Here is a 17,573-nt window from a genome sequence, read left to right as displayed (position 1 = left end):
TAAAAAGTAAAAAAAAAAAGGTCAAAAGCAAAATGAAAAAGATTAATTTAACACAGAGTCTCACTAAACATTACAATTAGAAAGCACAGGAATTAAAGATATGATGGAAAAGAGTATGGTAGAGAAATAGGAAGATCCTAAAGGATAAAGTAAAAACTGCACAAGCCTAGGGAGGTAGGAGTAGACAGAAATAGCAAGAGTAGTACGCAGCTAAATTTCTGTTGTTAAGGTGTTGCATCCAGAGCAGAGACTGAAAAACACACGTTATTTTATGAATTACTTGATAAATGGAGCACATAACCTTCACAAAAGCTGAGTTTTTTCGTGCACTATATAAAAAAAAAAACAGAGCTAGCATTTGCTTTTTTTAAAATAACAATGTTAAAAAAATAAATAAGAATACTGCATTGCAATAATGCATCCAAGTGTGCTGCAGAAACAAGCATTAAAGCAAGAGCTGATAGTGAAATGCAAAAAATTAGCCATTAGTGCAAAGCCAAGCATGTCAGGCCCCTGCTGGAGCTGCGGTGAAGCGCATACCTTTAGCTTTGACTGGATCTCGCGAGATTTTCTCCGGGCGAGAACCTGCAAGTGGCTAGAAACCTGCACAGAAGAATAGCCAAGAAGAGGGAAGAGGAAATGTGGCAGGGAGAGAAAAGACAGAGGGAAGAGAGAGAGAAGCCGTAACCAAAGAGGAAAGAGATGCCCAGTCAGTGTCGCCGGGAGGCACGCCGGCAGACCTACCTTTATGCCCGCCTGGTATTCACGCACTTTCTTCCGTGCTAACACCTGTATGTGACTAGACACCTATAGGGGTGTGAAACAGTTTTTGAGCATGGCAAAAAAAAAAAGACAAATTCATGCTTTTACAAAAACCCCTGCAAAGGCAGAGAGTCCACAAAAATATTTGAGTGAGGATTTAAAGTTTAGGATTGGTGGTTTTTCACATAAAAGCATTAAGAAAGTTTTCAAAGAGAAGGGTTTTTTATTTTTTTACAAATTCCAATAGGAATCAATGTGTTGCAGCTTTACTAATCTCCAAAGGTTTTTTCAGTTGAACTGGTCATTGTTGGTTTTAGCTCAAGATTTTAAAGTAAAATGAAATAAAAAAAGGTAAAATTTAATGACCAACCCTTCAGATAAGTTAATGTAAAGTCTTTATTAATAACATGATTGTATCAGAGTAATTAAAGACATGCTCCAATAAAAATGTCAGTGTTTTTAACATGTTCTTGTAACATTTTCTGATGGTGGAGGACATATATGAAGAAAATAAAGCCGAAAATTCCATTTCGGAGGATGGTTTTATTGAAATCATTATGAATCAGGAGCAGATGAAAAAATGCTGTTTGAAGAAGAAAAAAAAAAGGATGTAGAGAATACGTTGGACAGGACACAAGCTCCCTGCTCCACACTGGGAAGGGGGGCGGGGTCGCCCTGCGTCACAGTCCCGCTCTCAACTCAGCCGAAATTCTAGTGAACTGATGCCACTCTGCAGTCTTAAAAACAACACAGGTTGTTTGATTTTGGCAAAAATGGCATTGGAATAAAAAGAAAAGCTTAAAAATGATTTTCTTTTTTTATTGGAATAATGTTAAAATATTATTTGAAAACAAAGGAAAAATATCAAGACTATGGCCTGGAGTTATAACATATTGGAAATTGCTTTAAAGCCTGACTTTAAGCTCCCTCTTTTGAGTCTGACGTGTGGTGAGATTACATTATTTGTCTCACCTTTACCACAAGAGGGGCTTGTGTTTAAGACACAATGTAAACAAAATAGGCACATTTTCAAAAATTAGTTTAACATTTTGTCTTGAAAGTTTAAAACTAATAAAAAAAGCTGCTGGTTGTACTGACTGCCTCAACCAGTAAATAATAAACCAAAATGTTCCAAAATGTTTTTGTTTAATTTATACATCATAAAATTCTATTTATTACAGGCAAATAAATCTTTCAGATATCAACGCATCTTGTGATTTTCAAACTGTGTAACCATCTCTTATAAGACATGTAGAGGATTACAAGGAAAAGGCAGTTGCTCCACCTTTCAGTGAATTACCATCTTACATGTAGCAGGTGGGAAAAACAATTGGGGATCAGAAAAATCTCAAACTCATTTCAAGGTCACACCACAACATCTGATGATGGAGAATCACAGTTTTGTGCTGCGTCTCAAAATTTTTGAAACATCTGTTAGAAGTGTAAAAGCTACCACACCACACCAGAGCTTCACTTTTCACTCCATCTCTGCAACCACAACCTTCTCCGCCCTCTCAAGTTGAGAGTGCTACAGAGCATCAGGATACCTTTAGTTTTCATGACTACATTCAGGCTTCAGTGACGTGCACATTGATCTTCATATGTCTAAACCGTAACTCAAAAGTTTCCTAAATTAAAAATGTGCTTCTGGAGCAACATGGAGCAAAATTTTCCTTGCGATTTTTCTGCACATTTGTGCATACATGTAGACTGTGTATTGTAGTAAAACAGCCAGTTATAAAGAACTAATGTAATTTCTACCTTAACATAGAAAAAAGGAGAGATATATTTAATACTTTGACTTGCATACATTCTAGAGTCCAGCGGAATAAACACATTTTTAGTCACCTTCATGCTTTTAAATTGTGCATGGAAGTGCAGAAGATTTACGGAATGAGCTTTATTTTTAAAATCACTAAGCGCTGAGCAAAATAAAGTCATAAAAAGGGAATTAGCAGATGAGAATGTGTGACCTAGATAAAAATAATAAAAAAAAACCTGAATGTAATGTGGCCCTGAAATGACTGGTGACCTGATCAGGGTGTTCCCGCTTCCCCCCCAACACCACCTGGGTTGGTTCTAGCAACCCCGTAACCCCAAAAGGGATTCAGCGGGTTAGGGGGATGGATGTGTCAGTGTTCATCACCCAACAATTTATTTTCTCTGGACAGATTTACATTTTTGGGTTTGGTAGTGAAGCTCTTTTGCACATAACTACCAAAAAAAGTATTTGGGTGCAAAAGTTCTGTGAGATTCATTCTGTTTATGAAACTCTCGGCATCACCAGCCACACAATTTGCAATAAATGTGTGCGATATGCAGATATAACTAACTGCAGAAAATAACTTCATAGTGTAAAATAATAGAGTTTTAGAAAACAACTGACTAGCTTCTTGCTGTTTTTTTTTAACAAAAAACATGTCCAACATTAAAATGCTCAGCTAGTGGTAGAATGTCCACCGTGAGACCACAAGGACTTGGGTTCAAATCCAAGATGTGTGACAGCTAACAATTTATTTCAATACATTATCTTTTTAAAAAATGTAATTCTTTTGGAGATGTGTTTCTTTTTTAACATGTAAGGAACAAAGAAAGAAAACACACGTTTTTGAAAAACACCAGAACAGATTTCACTGGTTTACCTGCTTTCTTGTGCGGGTTTTGCCCGTCCTCAGCTTAATATATCTTGCAATCAGTTCATTGCGACCTGAAACAAAGTAGACATTGATATTTAAAATAGCTTTGTTTCTTTTGATTTTCAGTAATGAAGAAATGAACAAGAAAATAAGTGAAATCCTCCTAAAAAATGCCTCTGAAAGAAAAGGTTTAATGATAAGATGAAACAGCAAAAGATGTAATTTTTTTAGGCAATATAATGGTAAAAGGATCAACAACATCAAAATTACATTCATACTTTTAAAACATAATTCAAAAAAGTATTGAAAAATACAACAACAGGGGATTTAGCATATCTCCATGTGTGTTTGTAAAGTTTAGATAATTATAAACTTCTGAACACGTTTCTGATTTTCAAACCACACTCCAGTGTGAAAAGGAGGATGGTCCTTACAAAATTGGCAAGAATTTAAAAAGGTAATTAAAAAAAACATCTAAAAAAAAAACATGTAAAACAGAAGAAAGTTCCATTTCAATCTGTCAGTCACTTCAAACTTCATTATAGAGAATTATTACACAAACATTTTAATAATTTAGGTGTTCCCTCCTTTTGACTCAACTTCAAGACAATCAAGTTCTGGTTAGTCATAGATCCACAAATATAGCATCCAATATGAACAGAAAACTGAGTGGAGGAAAAAGTTTGGTGAGATAAAGTACAGCATCAAGAGGGATAAATGATTGTCAAGTAAAATCTACTTAAGAATTTGAAAGAGTAACGCATGGAGTGGACTGATGCTGAAATCAGTTTATCAAAGGGCACCACACACTGTTGAATACTTGACATGGATCACAAATGTTGCATTACATGCAACCCACTCCTAAGACAGACAGAATGCATTACAACGGGCTATGAAAATAACTGGATTGTAGCCCAAAGGTCTACTTTAAAGTTTTCTTTTCAGGTTTTAAGTTTCCTGTGGAAATCAAGGTCCCAGAGTTTGGAGAATAAGTGCATATGCACAGAGTCTATGGTGCTTCAAGTCCAGTGTTCCCAAAGTCAGTTGTAAATTGAGGTTCCATGTCTTCTGCTGCTGCAGATCCACTGTGTTTTCTGAAGTCTACAGTGTATCAAACCATCTACCGACTAGAACATTCTAGAAAACTTCATGCCACTATTTGCTTACAAGCTGAAAGGTGATTTTACTCATTGATACTAATTAATATCTTTCATAGGCATTACATTTGTGCTAAATCACCTTTTTTAATTGTTCTGTTGGGATATTTTCATTTTCTGAACCAAAGCTCTTTATGTTTTTATTATCTTTTGGTCAGAACCGACAGTTACAAGAAATAGACGTATTGATTGCATACAATACAAAAGTTTCACTTTTTTAACTGACTGACAAAAACTGGTTAACTTTTTCACAATATAAATATATTTTTTGATGCAGTAGTTTAATAATTATTTACCATTAGTCAAAATCAGTTTGTAATAAAATGATTTGATGGATGTTTATTTCAAACAGAAGTGATGCTTTGCAGTGGTTTCCTGTTTTGAAGGAACAGTCAATTTTAAATGTTTAAATCATAAATGTCAAATGCCACATAGATTTCATTGGCTTTTTACTTAAAAAATGTCAATGTTTGTCATGTTATCTCACATTTAACGTGATAATTAACTGAGTTTTCAGCAGCTGAGACCTTATTCATGGAAAAACCACCTGAATGGTTCAATTCTTCAGCTAAAATAACGTTTTTAGTAAAGAATTTTTAAACTAGTTGAGACCTTAAGGGTTTCACTTTATACATTTCATTTCAATAATGATAGATTTTTTTATTTATTGGGTTTATACTTGATGCAAAAGCCTAAAATTCTCCTTTAGTTGTTGGATTTCTGCTAAAGGCATCAATTATGCTTAAAATGTATGTCACAGCAAATCAAGTGAGCCTTTTAAACTTTGTTTTAAATTAATATCTCTATTGTTCCAAACTGAAGACGGTTTTTGTTAGTATGGTGTGTTTACAAAAAAGGTCACTTATTTTATTTTTCATTTTTTTAACCAGCTTTCTGGAAAAAAATAATTCTTCACTAATCAAAAATATAAAATTCTTTTCAGTTTGTTTCTGTGTTTACTATAAAGGACAGAGGTTTTACAAACACTGATAAACTGTGTTCAATGATTTATCCACGTAAAACCAGCTGGGTCAGACTCCGGCTGACCCCTGTGACCCTGATCAGGAGAAAGTCCATAAAACGTGGAGGGATGGACTGATAAGATTGGACAGTTTCCTCAGTTGAACAGAAGGTGGTAGTCTTGCCATTTCTGGAACTTCACAAATGTCTAGAAAACATCTCCCTCAGAGGTTTTTGAAGACAAATCTGTTTGGGAATATCACACAATAGCTCTTTCCTAAAGGACATTTATGCTGTAGTCAGAGAGTATCCTAAAAGTTTTATTTCTCATTCCCTGAGAGACCCTAAAGACTAATCAAAAAAGAATGCTTAGAAAAAAGATTCATGTTTTTGTGTCATAACATCCACACTCGAAATTCTGCACAAACAAGTTGTGCAGAGGGGAGGCGTCTATTTCAGGTATTTTGAAGCTGTCCTGATATGATATTCGATAAGAATTACCTTTTTCAGTAAACCGTGACTCACTTTCAAGACATGCTTTGGTCGATATGAGTATATAAGTCACCATTACAATGTCTTAAAGCAAAGGAAGCCCATTGAGTTTCTGTTCTGTGCCAAGTCACGCTTCCTGGGTTTATGTGGCTGAAAAAGGAGACTGTTTCATTATAAATAATCACACTGGACTTGCTGACAGAATTTACACTGACAAATCTGGTCAAGACTCTTAAACACACACAGTTCAGACACGTAGCAGGCTGCAAGCCGGCGAAGGTTTAACAGCTTTCCAGACACATAATGACAGGAGGATCAAGTTTTTTTTATGCTCTCTGCTTGGCTTTCAAAAGGCCCTGGTTAGTGCAATTACCATAAAAGTACTGCAGGCCATCTTCAGCAAGCTTGCTCTCCAACCAGTCACTTCGGCAGTCGGCCAGCAGAGCAGAGCAGAGCTGAGCTGAGCTGTCTGCCGATACTGAGGTAGCTCCTCCCTTTCTGCCCTGGGCCAAGGATGGACACACCCGCTCCAGCGCCTCCGCATTCCTAACATTCCTGTGAGCCTGTCACATCTGTGCTAGGCAGTCTTATTGGGCCTGCAAACACAGCCAGGGCTTGCACATGCTCACACGGAGCTTCCAGCTTTGGGAGTAACAGCGGTTATGGATGGGGTGAAGGCCACAAGGTTGGGCAGGGGGGGGGGTCACCGGTTATGGAGGAGGAAAAAAATAATGTGTATGTGTGTGTGTGTGAGGGGGGCGCTTAACTGAGCCTCGACTCACAAAGCCGTGACCGTCTCTGCCAACAACTGCCACCTGGCTGTAAAGGGAGCCCTTTTCCCAAAACAGCACTGCGCTGTGCCCCAGCAGGCAACGGGCGACGGCACCTGCTGCCGGACATCCTAACAGAGGACAGCAGAGGAAGAACAATGCAGTTCGACCAGTTCATCCCCCACACACAACTGTCACCATCAATCTCCTCACTGGGGGAGCAGAAAGGGGGATGCACTGGACTGCCACTATCACTTTAGCGGGGGACAACATCCTTTTCCTGCGAAGTTTACTCAACTTTGATCACAAATTTAAAAAGTTTAGGGTATGTTAAAGGTACTCTAGGGAAACTAGATAGAAACCCATTTTAATCTGCTGTTTTAAAACAATGCATCTCTACTTCGACTTCATTCTGTAACTTTAGATCTGTAATGTGTTTATGATAAACTATTTACTACATTTCTCTTTGGAATTATGATGCTTATGAATGCGTTCCTAGATTACATTTTACCCAACTCGTCTTGTTAGTATGATAATTATAAATTCTTTGGTATTTTTTTATGTGATACACAGTTTTGGTTGGGAGTAACCTTTGGAAAAGAGAGCCATGTTAAATGAAAATCCAAAGATTTTTTTTTTTTTTTTACATGTTCTTGTTGCATTTTCTGATGATGGAGAATATTTATAAATAAAATCAGGCTTTGATTTGAGATTATTTTTTTAATTTAAACCATCATAAATCAGGAGCAGACGACGTAAAGCTACTATAGAAACTCACAAGCTCCCTGCTCCGTTCCATTCTGATGCATCCACTTAAAGACAAATAGCTCCATGAACGTCTTTGTTCGATTCAAAAAGGAAAGGCTCGCCATTTTTGTTGCAGCGATAATGTTAGGTTGGAGTTGTTCGGGGCTGTAAGAAACCGGGAAAGCGTGTAAAGAAATTGATGTCGGAAAGTAGGAGTGGGCTTACTCCATGCCAAAAGTATCACCCACAGCTCAGAGGCGAATTCCTAAAGAACTATAGTAGCCCTAAATAAACTATGTTCTAGAAAACAATACAGGATTTTTGCTAAAAACAGTATAATCATAATTAAAAGATAACTGCAAATGCTTTTACAATAGATCAAAAAGTGATCTGAGTGGGACTTTAAAGTAGGTTCCTAAAGCTGCAGTGTCATGAAATAAGTATCCATAAAAAGTACTCATAATTTGTTAGAAATTAGTACAAATATGTCTGTAGATGTTTAATAGGAGCACCTTAAAAAAAACAATAAAGTGTATTTTTTAAGAATTAGGCAAAAATAATAGCAGCAAATCCATCAAAAATATAATCAGAGAAGATGAAAAGCTGAAAGAAATTGTACAAGATTAGAAGTTGAATTGAAAAGTATGGAATGGAAAAAGAGAATGTTCCAGATCTCTGCTGCTGAATGAAATGCAGTTACACATTTTGCCGGTAATTATAACTGCTTCCTGGTTCAGCTTTCTATAAACCCAGCTCGACCGGTTACACAGACTGTTGTTTTCTTTATTTTCTTCTAGAGACAGATAATAAATAAGTTATTTCCTTGAACTTTTACAAGAAAAATAAGAAGTTTTATGGCAGTAGGGACTGTAACGATCGTCTCATAGCTGGGCGGACGGCCGAGCTGCACAGCGGGCACTCATGACAGGTGCAAACAAAGAGGCACATGTTGGAGCTTTAACTGCTAGGCACGGCCTCGGACGTCCTGTGAAATCAAACGTTTGTGCTTTCCATCTTTTTATGGCTTCTGAACCCCTTAGACTCCCTTGTTGATTGCTCAACACTCGTTTAGATCGCTTCAGGCTGCCATTCTTAACCTCTTCCTTACACACCCATCTTTTTTTTTCTTTCTTTTTTTTTCTTTTTTAACTACAGGACCACTGGAAAATTCCACTTCCACACAAAGATAGTAAGCAAAAAAAAGTTAATATCTCTTCATTTTCCATAACTCCTGCCCCTCCCTCCCCATCTCCCGTACTCTCCTCCCTCCTCTCTTGGCATAACTTTGAGGTAATCCTGAATTGCTAACATGCTGCTCAGCCATGACTGAAAACATTCCTAACATCTCAGCGAGGGGGCTGACAGGGAATCACCAGGCCTGCTCAGTTGCTCACTCATCACATGGACTGCTCAGCTCCCTCTCACACCGGGCTAACGTACTTGCACGCAAGCACGTTTCCCTCACAACTGCGCTCGCGTTCTCAACCTGCCGGTTCAAATGTGATCCCTGAAGGTCAGAGCAGACGCGGGCCTCCCTCTAGCTCTTAAGTCGTTCTCCTTCCCTGAATCGGAGAATTTAACAGTCCCGACAGCTGCAGGGCAGAGAGAGAAAAAGCTGTGCGCTGTTGCTCTGACACACCTGTTGAAGTCAGGAGACGCAGGTGAACAACATGTCAGCACAGCCCCAAAGCGAAACAAGACCAGTGACATTTTTTTCATCTGCTTCCTCTGAGTTCAGGCAGTAAAATGTTCCAAGTATGTACCCTCACTGTGAACAAACGTCTCAACTATTCTTCAGATGTAAATCCAAACGTTTTCGAATTGAACAATCTGCAGTAACAATCATTATGTCACAGAGATTTTAACAACAATCAGTAACAATCAGTGTTAAAAAAAAATTGATACATGTATTTTAGCACAAACCTGTTAAATTATACTGATAGCATTTGACAGGAAAATTATGTGTGTAATCAGTTACTGAGACATTGACTAGATCTATAACATTGTTAATGGTCCGTAAATATTAATAGACTCAGGAGGATGTGACCGTTTAATCAAACATCTATATTTTTAAATGGACTGGTATGTTAAGTATGTAACTCAGAGCAAAGTGGGTCCGGCAGCAAAAAAAGAAAAAACAAATTCAGCTGATATTATACATTTAAAATGTAATGTTTGTTCTTTCATTGAAACTTATAAGAAATGTAAAATAAAATGTTGAATTAAATAAACTATTTTAACGGTATGTGTAAAAAAAAAAAAAAGGGAATTCTTCTACGGCACACTTAAATGGTCAAAACAAATCCAGGGATGACAACATGCACATGTTTGTTTGCAGGTGTTGTGATGCTGGAAAATTCCTCTCCTACTGAGCGTCTTGACAACAGTTGTCATTCTCAGTTAGGGTACACAAACATGCAGTGCCATTTGTTACTGTGGAAACAGGTAATAGTTAATATATAGTGTTAAGTTACTGGTTGGTTCTCTGGAAACCAAATTTAAATGTGAATGTCTTAGGGATGCTATATGTATATCAGAAAAAAAACAAGAATTAGGGAGTATCAGACTGGAAAAGTCAGAACTGAGTCAGATTTATTTGGTGCAGAAAGAGTCCTGAACCTTGCGTTTGGTCTGTAATCAGGCTCCCATCGACCAGACTTTTCTGTTTTAAACTAAAGCTCGAGAACAAAACCATGTGACTAAAGATCTCTTCAGTCATTGGCCAGGAATAAAAAGGCGAGGCAAGGTGACGATGGAATAATGGAAGTCCTGTGCTTTGCAGTCCTTGTTGAGATAGTTCACTTATACAAATGCTCTATTTTGCTGACCAATTTTGAACGTCTGTATCAATGTCAGGTACAACACTTTCTGCTTCCTACTTCGGTATGACGGAGGCATTCTGGAAGACAGTTACTGAGGAGAAGAAGGCCAACTTTGTATGGTGATAAGTGTTATGACCTATATTGTCAGGAAAACAGCGTAAGAAGCAAAATAAGTCACATTAAAATGTTTTAATGAGCCTGCATTAATTCAACCACATTTCAATGAGTTGCCGTGTCTTATTGTTGCTCCATGTTTGTCCGCGGCTTTTCCTACTCTGTTTAATTCCCGGCTACGGTGGTCGTTTGATCCAATTGTTCCACTGCGAGCACTGAGTCTATTTAGACTGAGAAAAACTCTTAGCGAATCGGAGTCCAATTGGAAAACGAGCCAAGACCATCTCAAAAGATGGGCCCAAGAGCAGCTCCTGGTCTTAGACCGGGGTCCGCTTGGGTGAATTCAGACTGGAAATTTTTTCTGATCTTTTGGGGGAAACAAACTCTGATTCAATTTAAGTGAGCCCAAGTTTTTAAATATTTGTTCAATATGGCTTCATAAATTTTTTTTTTTTTTTTTTTACACAAATAATAAAAAGAAGACATAATTTCTCCATATCATTCAGGACATGATGTAAAACTAATTGAGCATAAATCCCATTACAGTCCAGACAGACCTGTGGCAGAGAAATCACATATGTTTAATGCAGTACAGCAGCACATGGAAATTTGCTGAAGTTTCCCATCAGAGACAAAAAACCTAAATAAAAAAATTGGAAGGAAAAAGTGGAATTCCCATAGGGAACTGAGTCTTGTCTGCTTTTGGAGGCCACTGGGAGTCTGGGACTGCAAGGTAGACAGCATTACATGCAGTGGAATCGTTAACATTCCCCTAAACTCACGTCAGGGCAGCTTTTGGAGGTCTGAGGTAATCACCTTGTGAGAGAACCTCTTCTGGGGCATGCCTTGGCTCTGACAGCTCAGCCTCAGATGACTTATTGTAAATTGAGAGGGTGTTTAAGGCCCGAGAAAAAAAACAAGCTCTAAAAGGGGTCCTGACAGTTTGTTGCTAAGGGGATGTGCGGTGTGTGTGCTTCTTCCATGCTACTTTAAAAGAAAAACTGCAGTAATGACTGAAAAACACCCAGCAGAGCAAATTTTAGATGTATCTAGACTAATTAATAGATTTTGTCAAATGTTTATACTTGAGTTTATTGCTTAAAATATATGTATTGCCATTTCAGGTAGGTATTTGCAATGTAGTTCTGTGTCTCACTCATAATAGAAAAAAAATAACAAAAATTGACTTATTTTATTCTGAAAAACCGTCCTCCTGAGAATCATAGCTATTATTAGCATAAAGCTTAGTTTATACCAGCTGTACATTCAACATTTTAGCATTTAACCAATATTTGATGACTTTTATGACAGTTAAGTATTTAGTTTTTAAAACCTAATTTTTTTCAGCTGTCCTAAAATGTAAACAAACTACAGGGAAAGAATTCAGTCTTGAATTGAGAAATATTTAATCTTAAAAATCATTTTACATAAAATAATGCGTCTCATTTACTGTTTGCCTTAAAATTCTACAACTATTTAATCATTTTTTTTTCAGAAAATAGCATGTTTACATAAGCAGCTGACTCATTTGAGGTTTTTTTGTCCTAAATATCTAAATCTGTAGACAAATCAAAGCCTAAATTGTGCAAATTATCTGATGACAAACATTTTCATCAAAAACTATTCATACAAACCTAAAGAAAAAAAATCTATTAAATTTAGATGGTGGATGGGTGGGTTTATGGTCCCACTAAAATCATAGTTAGTAAGGAAAAAAAACAGAAAACAAAGAAACACTAGAGATGTGATAGCTGGTAATTAACGGAATAAACTGCTTACAAAACAGCAACTGAGTTATGATGTAAAGACCATTACTTTGTTAAAAACAGCATTTTGTTGGCAGTGCCAAGAACAACACCAAAATAAAAACCCACCATGTCAGCTTTTATGGCTGTTCTACAAAACTCTTTTTCAACCTGAAATGGGAAATCTAATGAAGACAGCTCCGTCTCCACAGCAGGAATGGGAAAGTGAGATCAAAATAATGAAAGACAAATGCGTTCGACTCCCTACACCTGGATATTAGAAATTCGACCGATGCCAATATTTCCATCTGGAGTTTTTCAGCACATGAAGCGCTCCACACCTGCAATTTAATGAACATGCTGCAGGAAACAACACAACTGGACTAAAACCACATGGATCCCCAGAATCTCCCGCCGAAGAGCATTCCAACATGATGCTTTTGTTCCTGTGCTTTTGTTTCATGCTGCGCTAATGATTGCTAATATAATCAGCTCATCCTGCATCAAACGCAGCACTTTATCAAGCACCAGTTTCAATCAGGCAGCCCTAAGGTAGAGTTCTCCCAGCAATACCGGTGTGGTGAAAAACAAGACACCGATGTCAAATAAATCCATAAAAATGTAAGACTGAGAGCTTAAGCGAGAGAAAAAAAACAGACATTAAATTCACACTGAAAGAAGCACAGGGAAGAAAAAGACAGGTGTAAATCTTGGAGAGTGCTGGTGTGACTGGAAGAACCTGCCCCTGGGTCACAGCACAACAAGTACAGACCTGTTAGGCAGAGCTATGTGTGGAGATGTGGCATAAGAATGAAAGGGAAAGAAACGTTTTGTTCTTATTTCTTTCGGGTACAGCACAGTGTGATGTTTTAACCCCCCCAAAAAGAAAAAAGCAAGTTAAAAACGGCACTTCTCTTGTGGTACTAATAACTAAATTGTATTACTCTTGTGTTACTCACCGTACATCTTTCCCTCGTCGGACAGGATGATTTTCCTCCTACCGCATGGAGGGTAGATGGCGAGGGCCTCCTGGAAGCTCTGCTCGATATCTGGGCTCCAAACCCCCTCTGCGTCCCCGTCCATGGCCTTGTCCTCGTTGTCCCCGTCCAGCCCATCTTCTGGGCTTCCGTTGGCACTCCACTCGTTGGACGCAATGGTGGCGGCTCCCCCTGGGCCCAACCCTGAGCCCCAATGTCAAAGTGTCTGGAGATCTATGGGAACAAAGCAAGGCCAATGTTTTTAAGTACTCTCTAATGAAGGATAAACCTGCTCTGATACATCGTCTGGTCCCTAAAATGGTGAAATCCACACATACTTCATTTTGTTGGAACCCGAGGTAAGGCATTTTCTATGGGTGACGTCACAGCCTTCGTTTGACCATCTCTATATATGTCAATGGTTCACACCACCTTCAGCAACAAGTGTTCAACCCACTTCCAATGAAGTGAACAATATTTCGGGCCTCCACGTTCACGCTTCACTATGCAAGTTTCTATCTTCTATGGAACATACTTTTCAAGTTAAACCAGGTCAAACTCTTACCAATCAGAGACTAAGATTTGGTTGTGACTCATGGATTGCGTCCCTTTTAATTCACATAAGTGCCAACTGTTTGACAATTGATCGTGGAGAATAAATTAATAATTGCGGTTTGTGCCCCGGTCAGAATCTTTCATTTATCGGAATAGAGCTGTGAAAGAAAAAGCATGGAGCAAGATTTGCCCGATTTACACTGCTTCGACATTTCGCACCAAGTCTCATCCAACTGTAAGTACATGTGCTAGTAAACAGTAGCAAAAGAAAAGAAGAAGCCCCTCCCTACTCATCCAGTGTGAACACTATGGGCTAAAAGTACATTCAACGTGTTCAGCGCGATCTTGAATGGACGTCACATGCCTGTGTGAACGTAGCGTATCATTGTTTAAGCTGAAAAAGTTTCCAGACTAAGAATATAATGACCTTTGATAGCCAGCAGGCAAAAAAAATCAGCAGACAGACAAACTTTACAAACCGATTTTTTTATTTTTTCATTTAAGACATAACATTATGGAACTCTAACTGGGTAATGACATGTATGTATAATTGAAATGCCCTCAAACTGTTTTAGTTTCATTTAGCAACTTAGTTTCATGTTGCTTCAAAGAAAAAGAAAAACATAAGGTCGTTACTTTGACATTGTATTTGTTGAGGTCAGTGTATTTGCATGAATAAACAATACAAACTGTGATTATTGCCATTATTTTCCTGATTTGATTTCTCCAAAGTACCCAAATGAATTCAAGATATTCCATAAAACAGAGTTTAAAGACCCCACTAATCAGTTCTGGCCTCAAAGAATTCTTGCGGTCTGGGAACTGCGTCCCAATGTGGTCGGCTTACGGCTGACTGCATGCAAAGATCTTAAGTATTTTTCAAGCTGCCTTTTCAGCGCTGCATTGTTTTTGCAATGGGAGTAAATGAGGAAAAGGATCCTGCCGGGATGTTGGTCTTTCTACTTTATGAAAATTAGGTAAATTGATACATCCAGAGAGCAAAAGGGAAAATTAGTCTTCTTTTGAGACAATTGCTTCAAATCAAATCAAATAAAATTACCATTTGGATTAAAAAAAAAAAAAAAAAACTTCAACATGTTATGACATTTTGTTTGGTAAATCCTTTACATTTATAGACCAACAGCAGATAAAGAAGTGATGATTTCTGAGGTTTAGCAAATTAAACAAAAAATTAATGATGGGAAACAAATTGTGTAGAATGTAAGCTCTTTCCGTCTTATTTCTATCTCCTTTCTTTGCAATTACTGGCCATTGCAACATCCACCGGTTTAAAGCAGAGACGTGAGATTAGTGGTGCTCATTCTGTTCCCATCATCAGTTTAAAGGAGTTACAAAAGATCAAAGACAAGCAGGCGGCTGTAACACCGACCTGACATTCAGCCAAACACGACACACAACGTGAAATTTATGGCAGCGGCTGAACCCAAACCACAGACTGATGAACATCCACGAGCCGGGCTGCTAATTTTAGCAGAGAGGGTCCTGGTTATGGTGGTCCCCTTTGCAACAGGGTCACAGTGTTAGAACTCAACACTGTAACTGAGCACTCGTTGGCAGCTCAACTGATCCATCTCAGTCTTCATCACACGGACAGACCGCGGGAGATGAGTCAAATCACGCACAACCACAACTAGCTGTGGGTTTATTCCTGAACTTTTACATTGTAAAATCAGAATCATTGTGATCAAAATAGGATAAAGGTTCAATTGGGAGTACATGCTAACAAAATAAAATTGAAGTTGGGTTCAATTTACCATTTTATTTGAAATATTTTAAATCTAATGAATATCCTACCAGTATTTAAATATTTAAAACCTGAGGCATCATCAGCAACGCATAAAGACAAAATCTTTAACCTACTGTAACTTTTAACACAATTAACGTAATTCCAGCAAAGAACATAAACACTGGAGCTTCAGTGTTACAGAAGAAATAGGCAACTCCAAAACCTTAAAAGTTTTAGATTTTTTTAGACTTGAAAAAGTCAAAAATTCAGGTTTACAAGTAAAACAGGTTTGAACAAAAATGAAATAATTTTTAAAGGGGAGGGAATTTTTTTAAATAGTTTACCGATATAAGAATGATTGTTTAAGGAGATGTTAATTACACAATCTGTAATTAAAAAAAAAAAAAAGATTTTAAGACAATTGAACTAATGGACCAACTATAAAAGCGCAGAGATTAACCAGTGGTTGAAGGTGTTATAGGTGAGACACAGGTGGTTACTTTAATATGTATCTCCAAAAAGAGGAGATAAAACACATAAAGCCCCCTCTGAGTTTTGAGCTGTAAGCAGCAGCAGTCAGAACCGAGTGCAGCAGCAAGAGATCTGACGACATCCGCGCAGCTCTGACTGCTTGCGCGTGAGGAGCTGCAGTGTGAGAGGGCCCTGAATTCCAGACATGTCCTTATTAAGAAAGGGCTGCGAGCGCTCACTGTTTCTCCTCCTGCCTCCCCTTGTGTCAACTCGGCACCCTCCCTCCCCTCGACCCAGCGCTTAGAATGTCTCATCCCAAATAAGGGCAGGAGACCAAGGGGATGCGTGTTACAGGAGGAGGGGGGTTGGTTGAAGAGCAGAAAGTTGGGGGGGGTATGGGTTAAGAGGGGGCGAGGGGCATGTGGTGGAAGGAGGGGCGGGGGGGTCCAATTTAGGAGTCCACTTTGGAGTTTGGAAAACAGTGGTATTGTTCCAGCTGGAATGCAACATCAGCAGTGGAGCGCTTCGCGACGGTCAGAGTTCAGAGGGCACCGTCACTGGAGTCAGTTTTCAGTGCATCCTCAAATAGAGCCGTGGAGTTTGGGTGCTAATGATGTAATCCTTTAAATTTAATGTATTTATTTTTATTTTTGGAGGGTGGTAACATGTAAAAAGCTAATTTGTTCTACAAAATGATGTTCTAAAATCTGCACTTTAAAGGCTGTGAAACTCAATTCAGCATTTAGATAAATGAAAACTGTGTTTTTAACATGTTCTTGAGGCATTTTACTAAATATCTATAACATACATATATATATATTAGCTTAAAGTTTCATTTTTGAGCATTCAAATTATTGTGACTCAGGAGCAGACAAAAAAATCATTTGGAAAAGATCACTGTTGTGACATATTAGGCCACAAGCTATGATGCATTCACTTAGAGACAAATAGATCCATGAACATCTCAATTTTCCTCGTCTGAGCTGGCATTTGGCTCAAAAAATGTACAGCTGGAAATTTATATTGCTTGCCATTTTTGTAGCACCACTAATGATAGCTTGGGGTTGTGAGGGGCTGTAAGCTTGTGGGGGAGCATGTAAACAGATGGATGATGGGATATGAAAGCAGGCTAACTCTACGCCAACAGTCCTGAACTATTGCCACTCTGCAGAAACTATCCAAGAAAATGAGACAGGTTTTATGATTGTAGCTAAAAAAGAGCATAATCATAATTTTAAAAAAAACTAATGAGAACACTTTGAAAATCGACCAATATATGATTGAAGTGGGTCTTTCATAATTATAAATAAAGTTTAAATTACTTCTATAATAATAATAATAATAAGGAATATTTAACTATTATGCCACAAATGCTGAAAAACAGAAGATCAACTTTAAGGCTACTCTTCCCAAGTAATTGAACCCAGCCTAAAAACCTGGACAATAAACAAAAGATTGACAGAAAACAATAGCAGATGTGATACTTTTAAGGCAATTTATTGTTTTTTTTTTTAATGCTCTGTAAGCAAATGCGTAATACAATCAATATGTTGCAACCGTTTAACTTCAATTCAGAGGGTTTCTTGAGGGTTTTGTGAGTATTCTGGCTGAACAACAC

General features: G+C 38.0%; 1 protein-coding gene across 8 annotated transcripts in view; it reads right to left on the bottom strand.

Annotated features, from left to right (window-relative positions):
- Positions 1 to 17,573, bottom strand: part of tead3b (TEA domain family member 3 b) — a 32,289-nt gene that overhangs the window by 7,263 nt on the left and 7,453 nt on the right. For 3 of the 8 annotated variants that reach the window (XM_024269855.2, XM_024269857.2, XM_024269856.2), the window contains exons 3-6: positions 13,165 to 13,416; positions 3,405 to 3,469; positions 745 to 807; positions 541 to 603 (exon numbers count right to left, since the gene is read on the bottom strand). In XM_024269855.2, the coding sequence (XP_024125623.1) occupies positions 541 to 603; positions 745 to 807; positions 3,405 to 3,469; positions 13,165 to 13,288 (315 nt within the window). In that variant the 5' untranslated portion in view covers positions 13,289 to 13,416. The remainder of the gene's footprint in view (positions 1 to 540; positions 604 to 744; positions 808 to 3,404; positions 3,470 to 13,164; positions 13,417 to 17,573) is intronic. The other 5 variants (XM_024269859.2, XM_024269861.2, XM_024269862.2 and 2 more) reach the window with 2 other exon arrangements.

Source organism: Oryzias melastigma, linkage group LG5 (genome assembly GCF_002922805.2).
Source record: "Oryzias melastigma strain HK-1 linkage group LG5, ASM292280v2, whole genome shotgun sequence".
Classification (NCBI taxonomy): domain Eukaryota; kingdom Metazoa; phylum Chordata; class Actinopteri; order Beloniformes; family Adrianichthyidae; genus Oryzias; species Oryzias melastigma.
The sequence above is the reverse complement of the archived record's forward strand: the minus strand, read 5'-3'. Positions and strand labels throughout refer to the sequence as shown.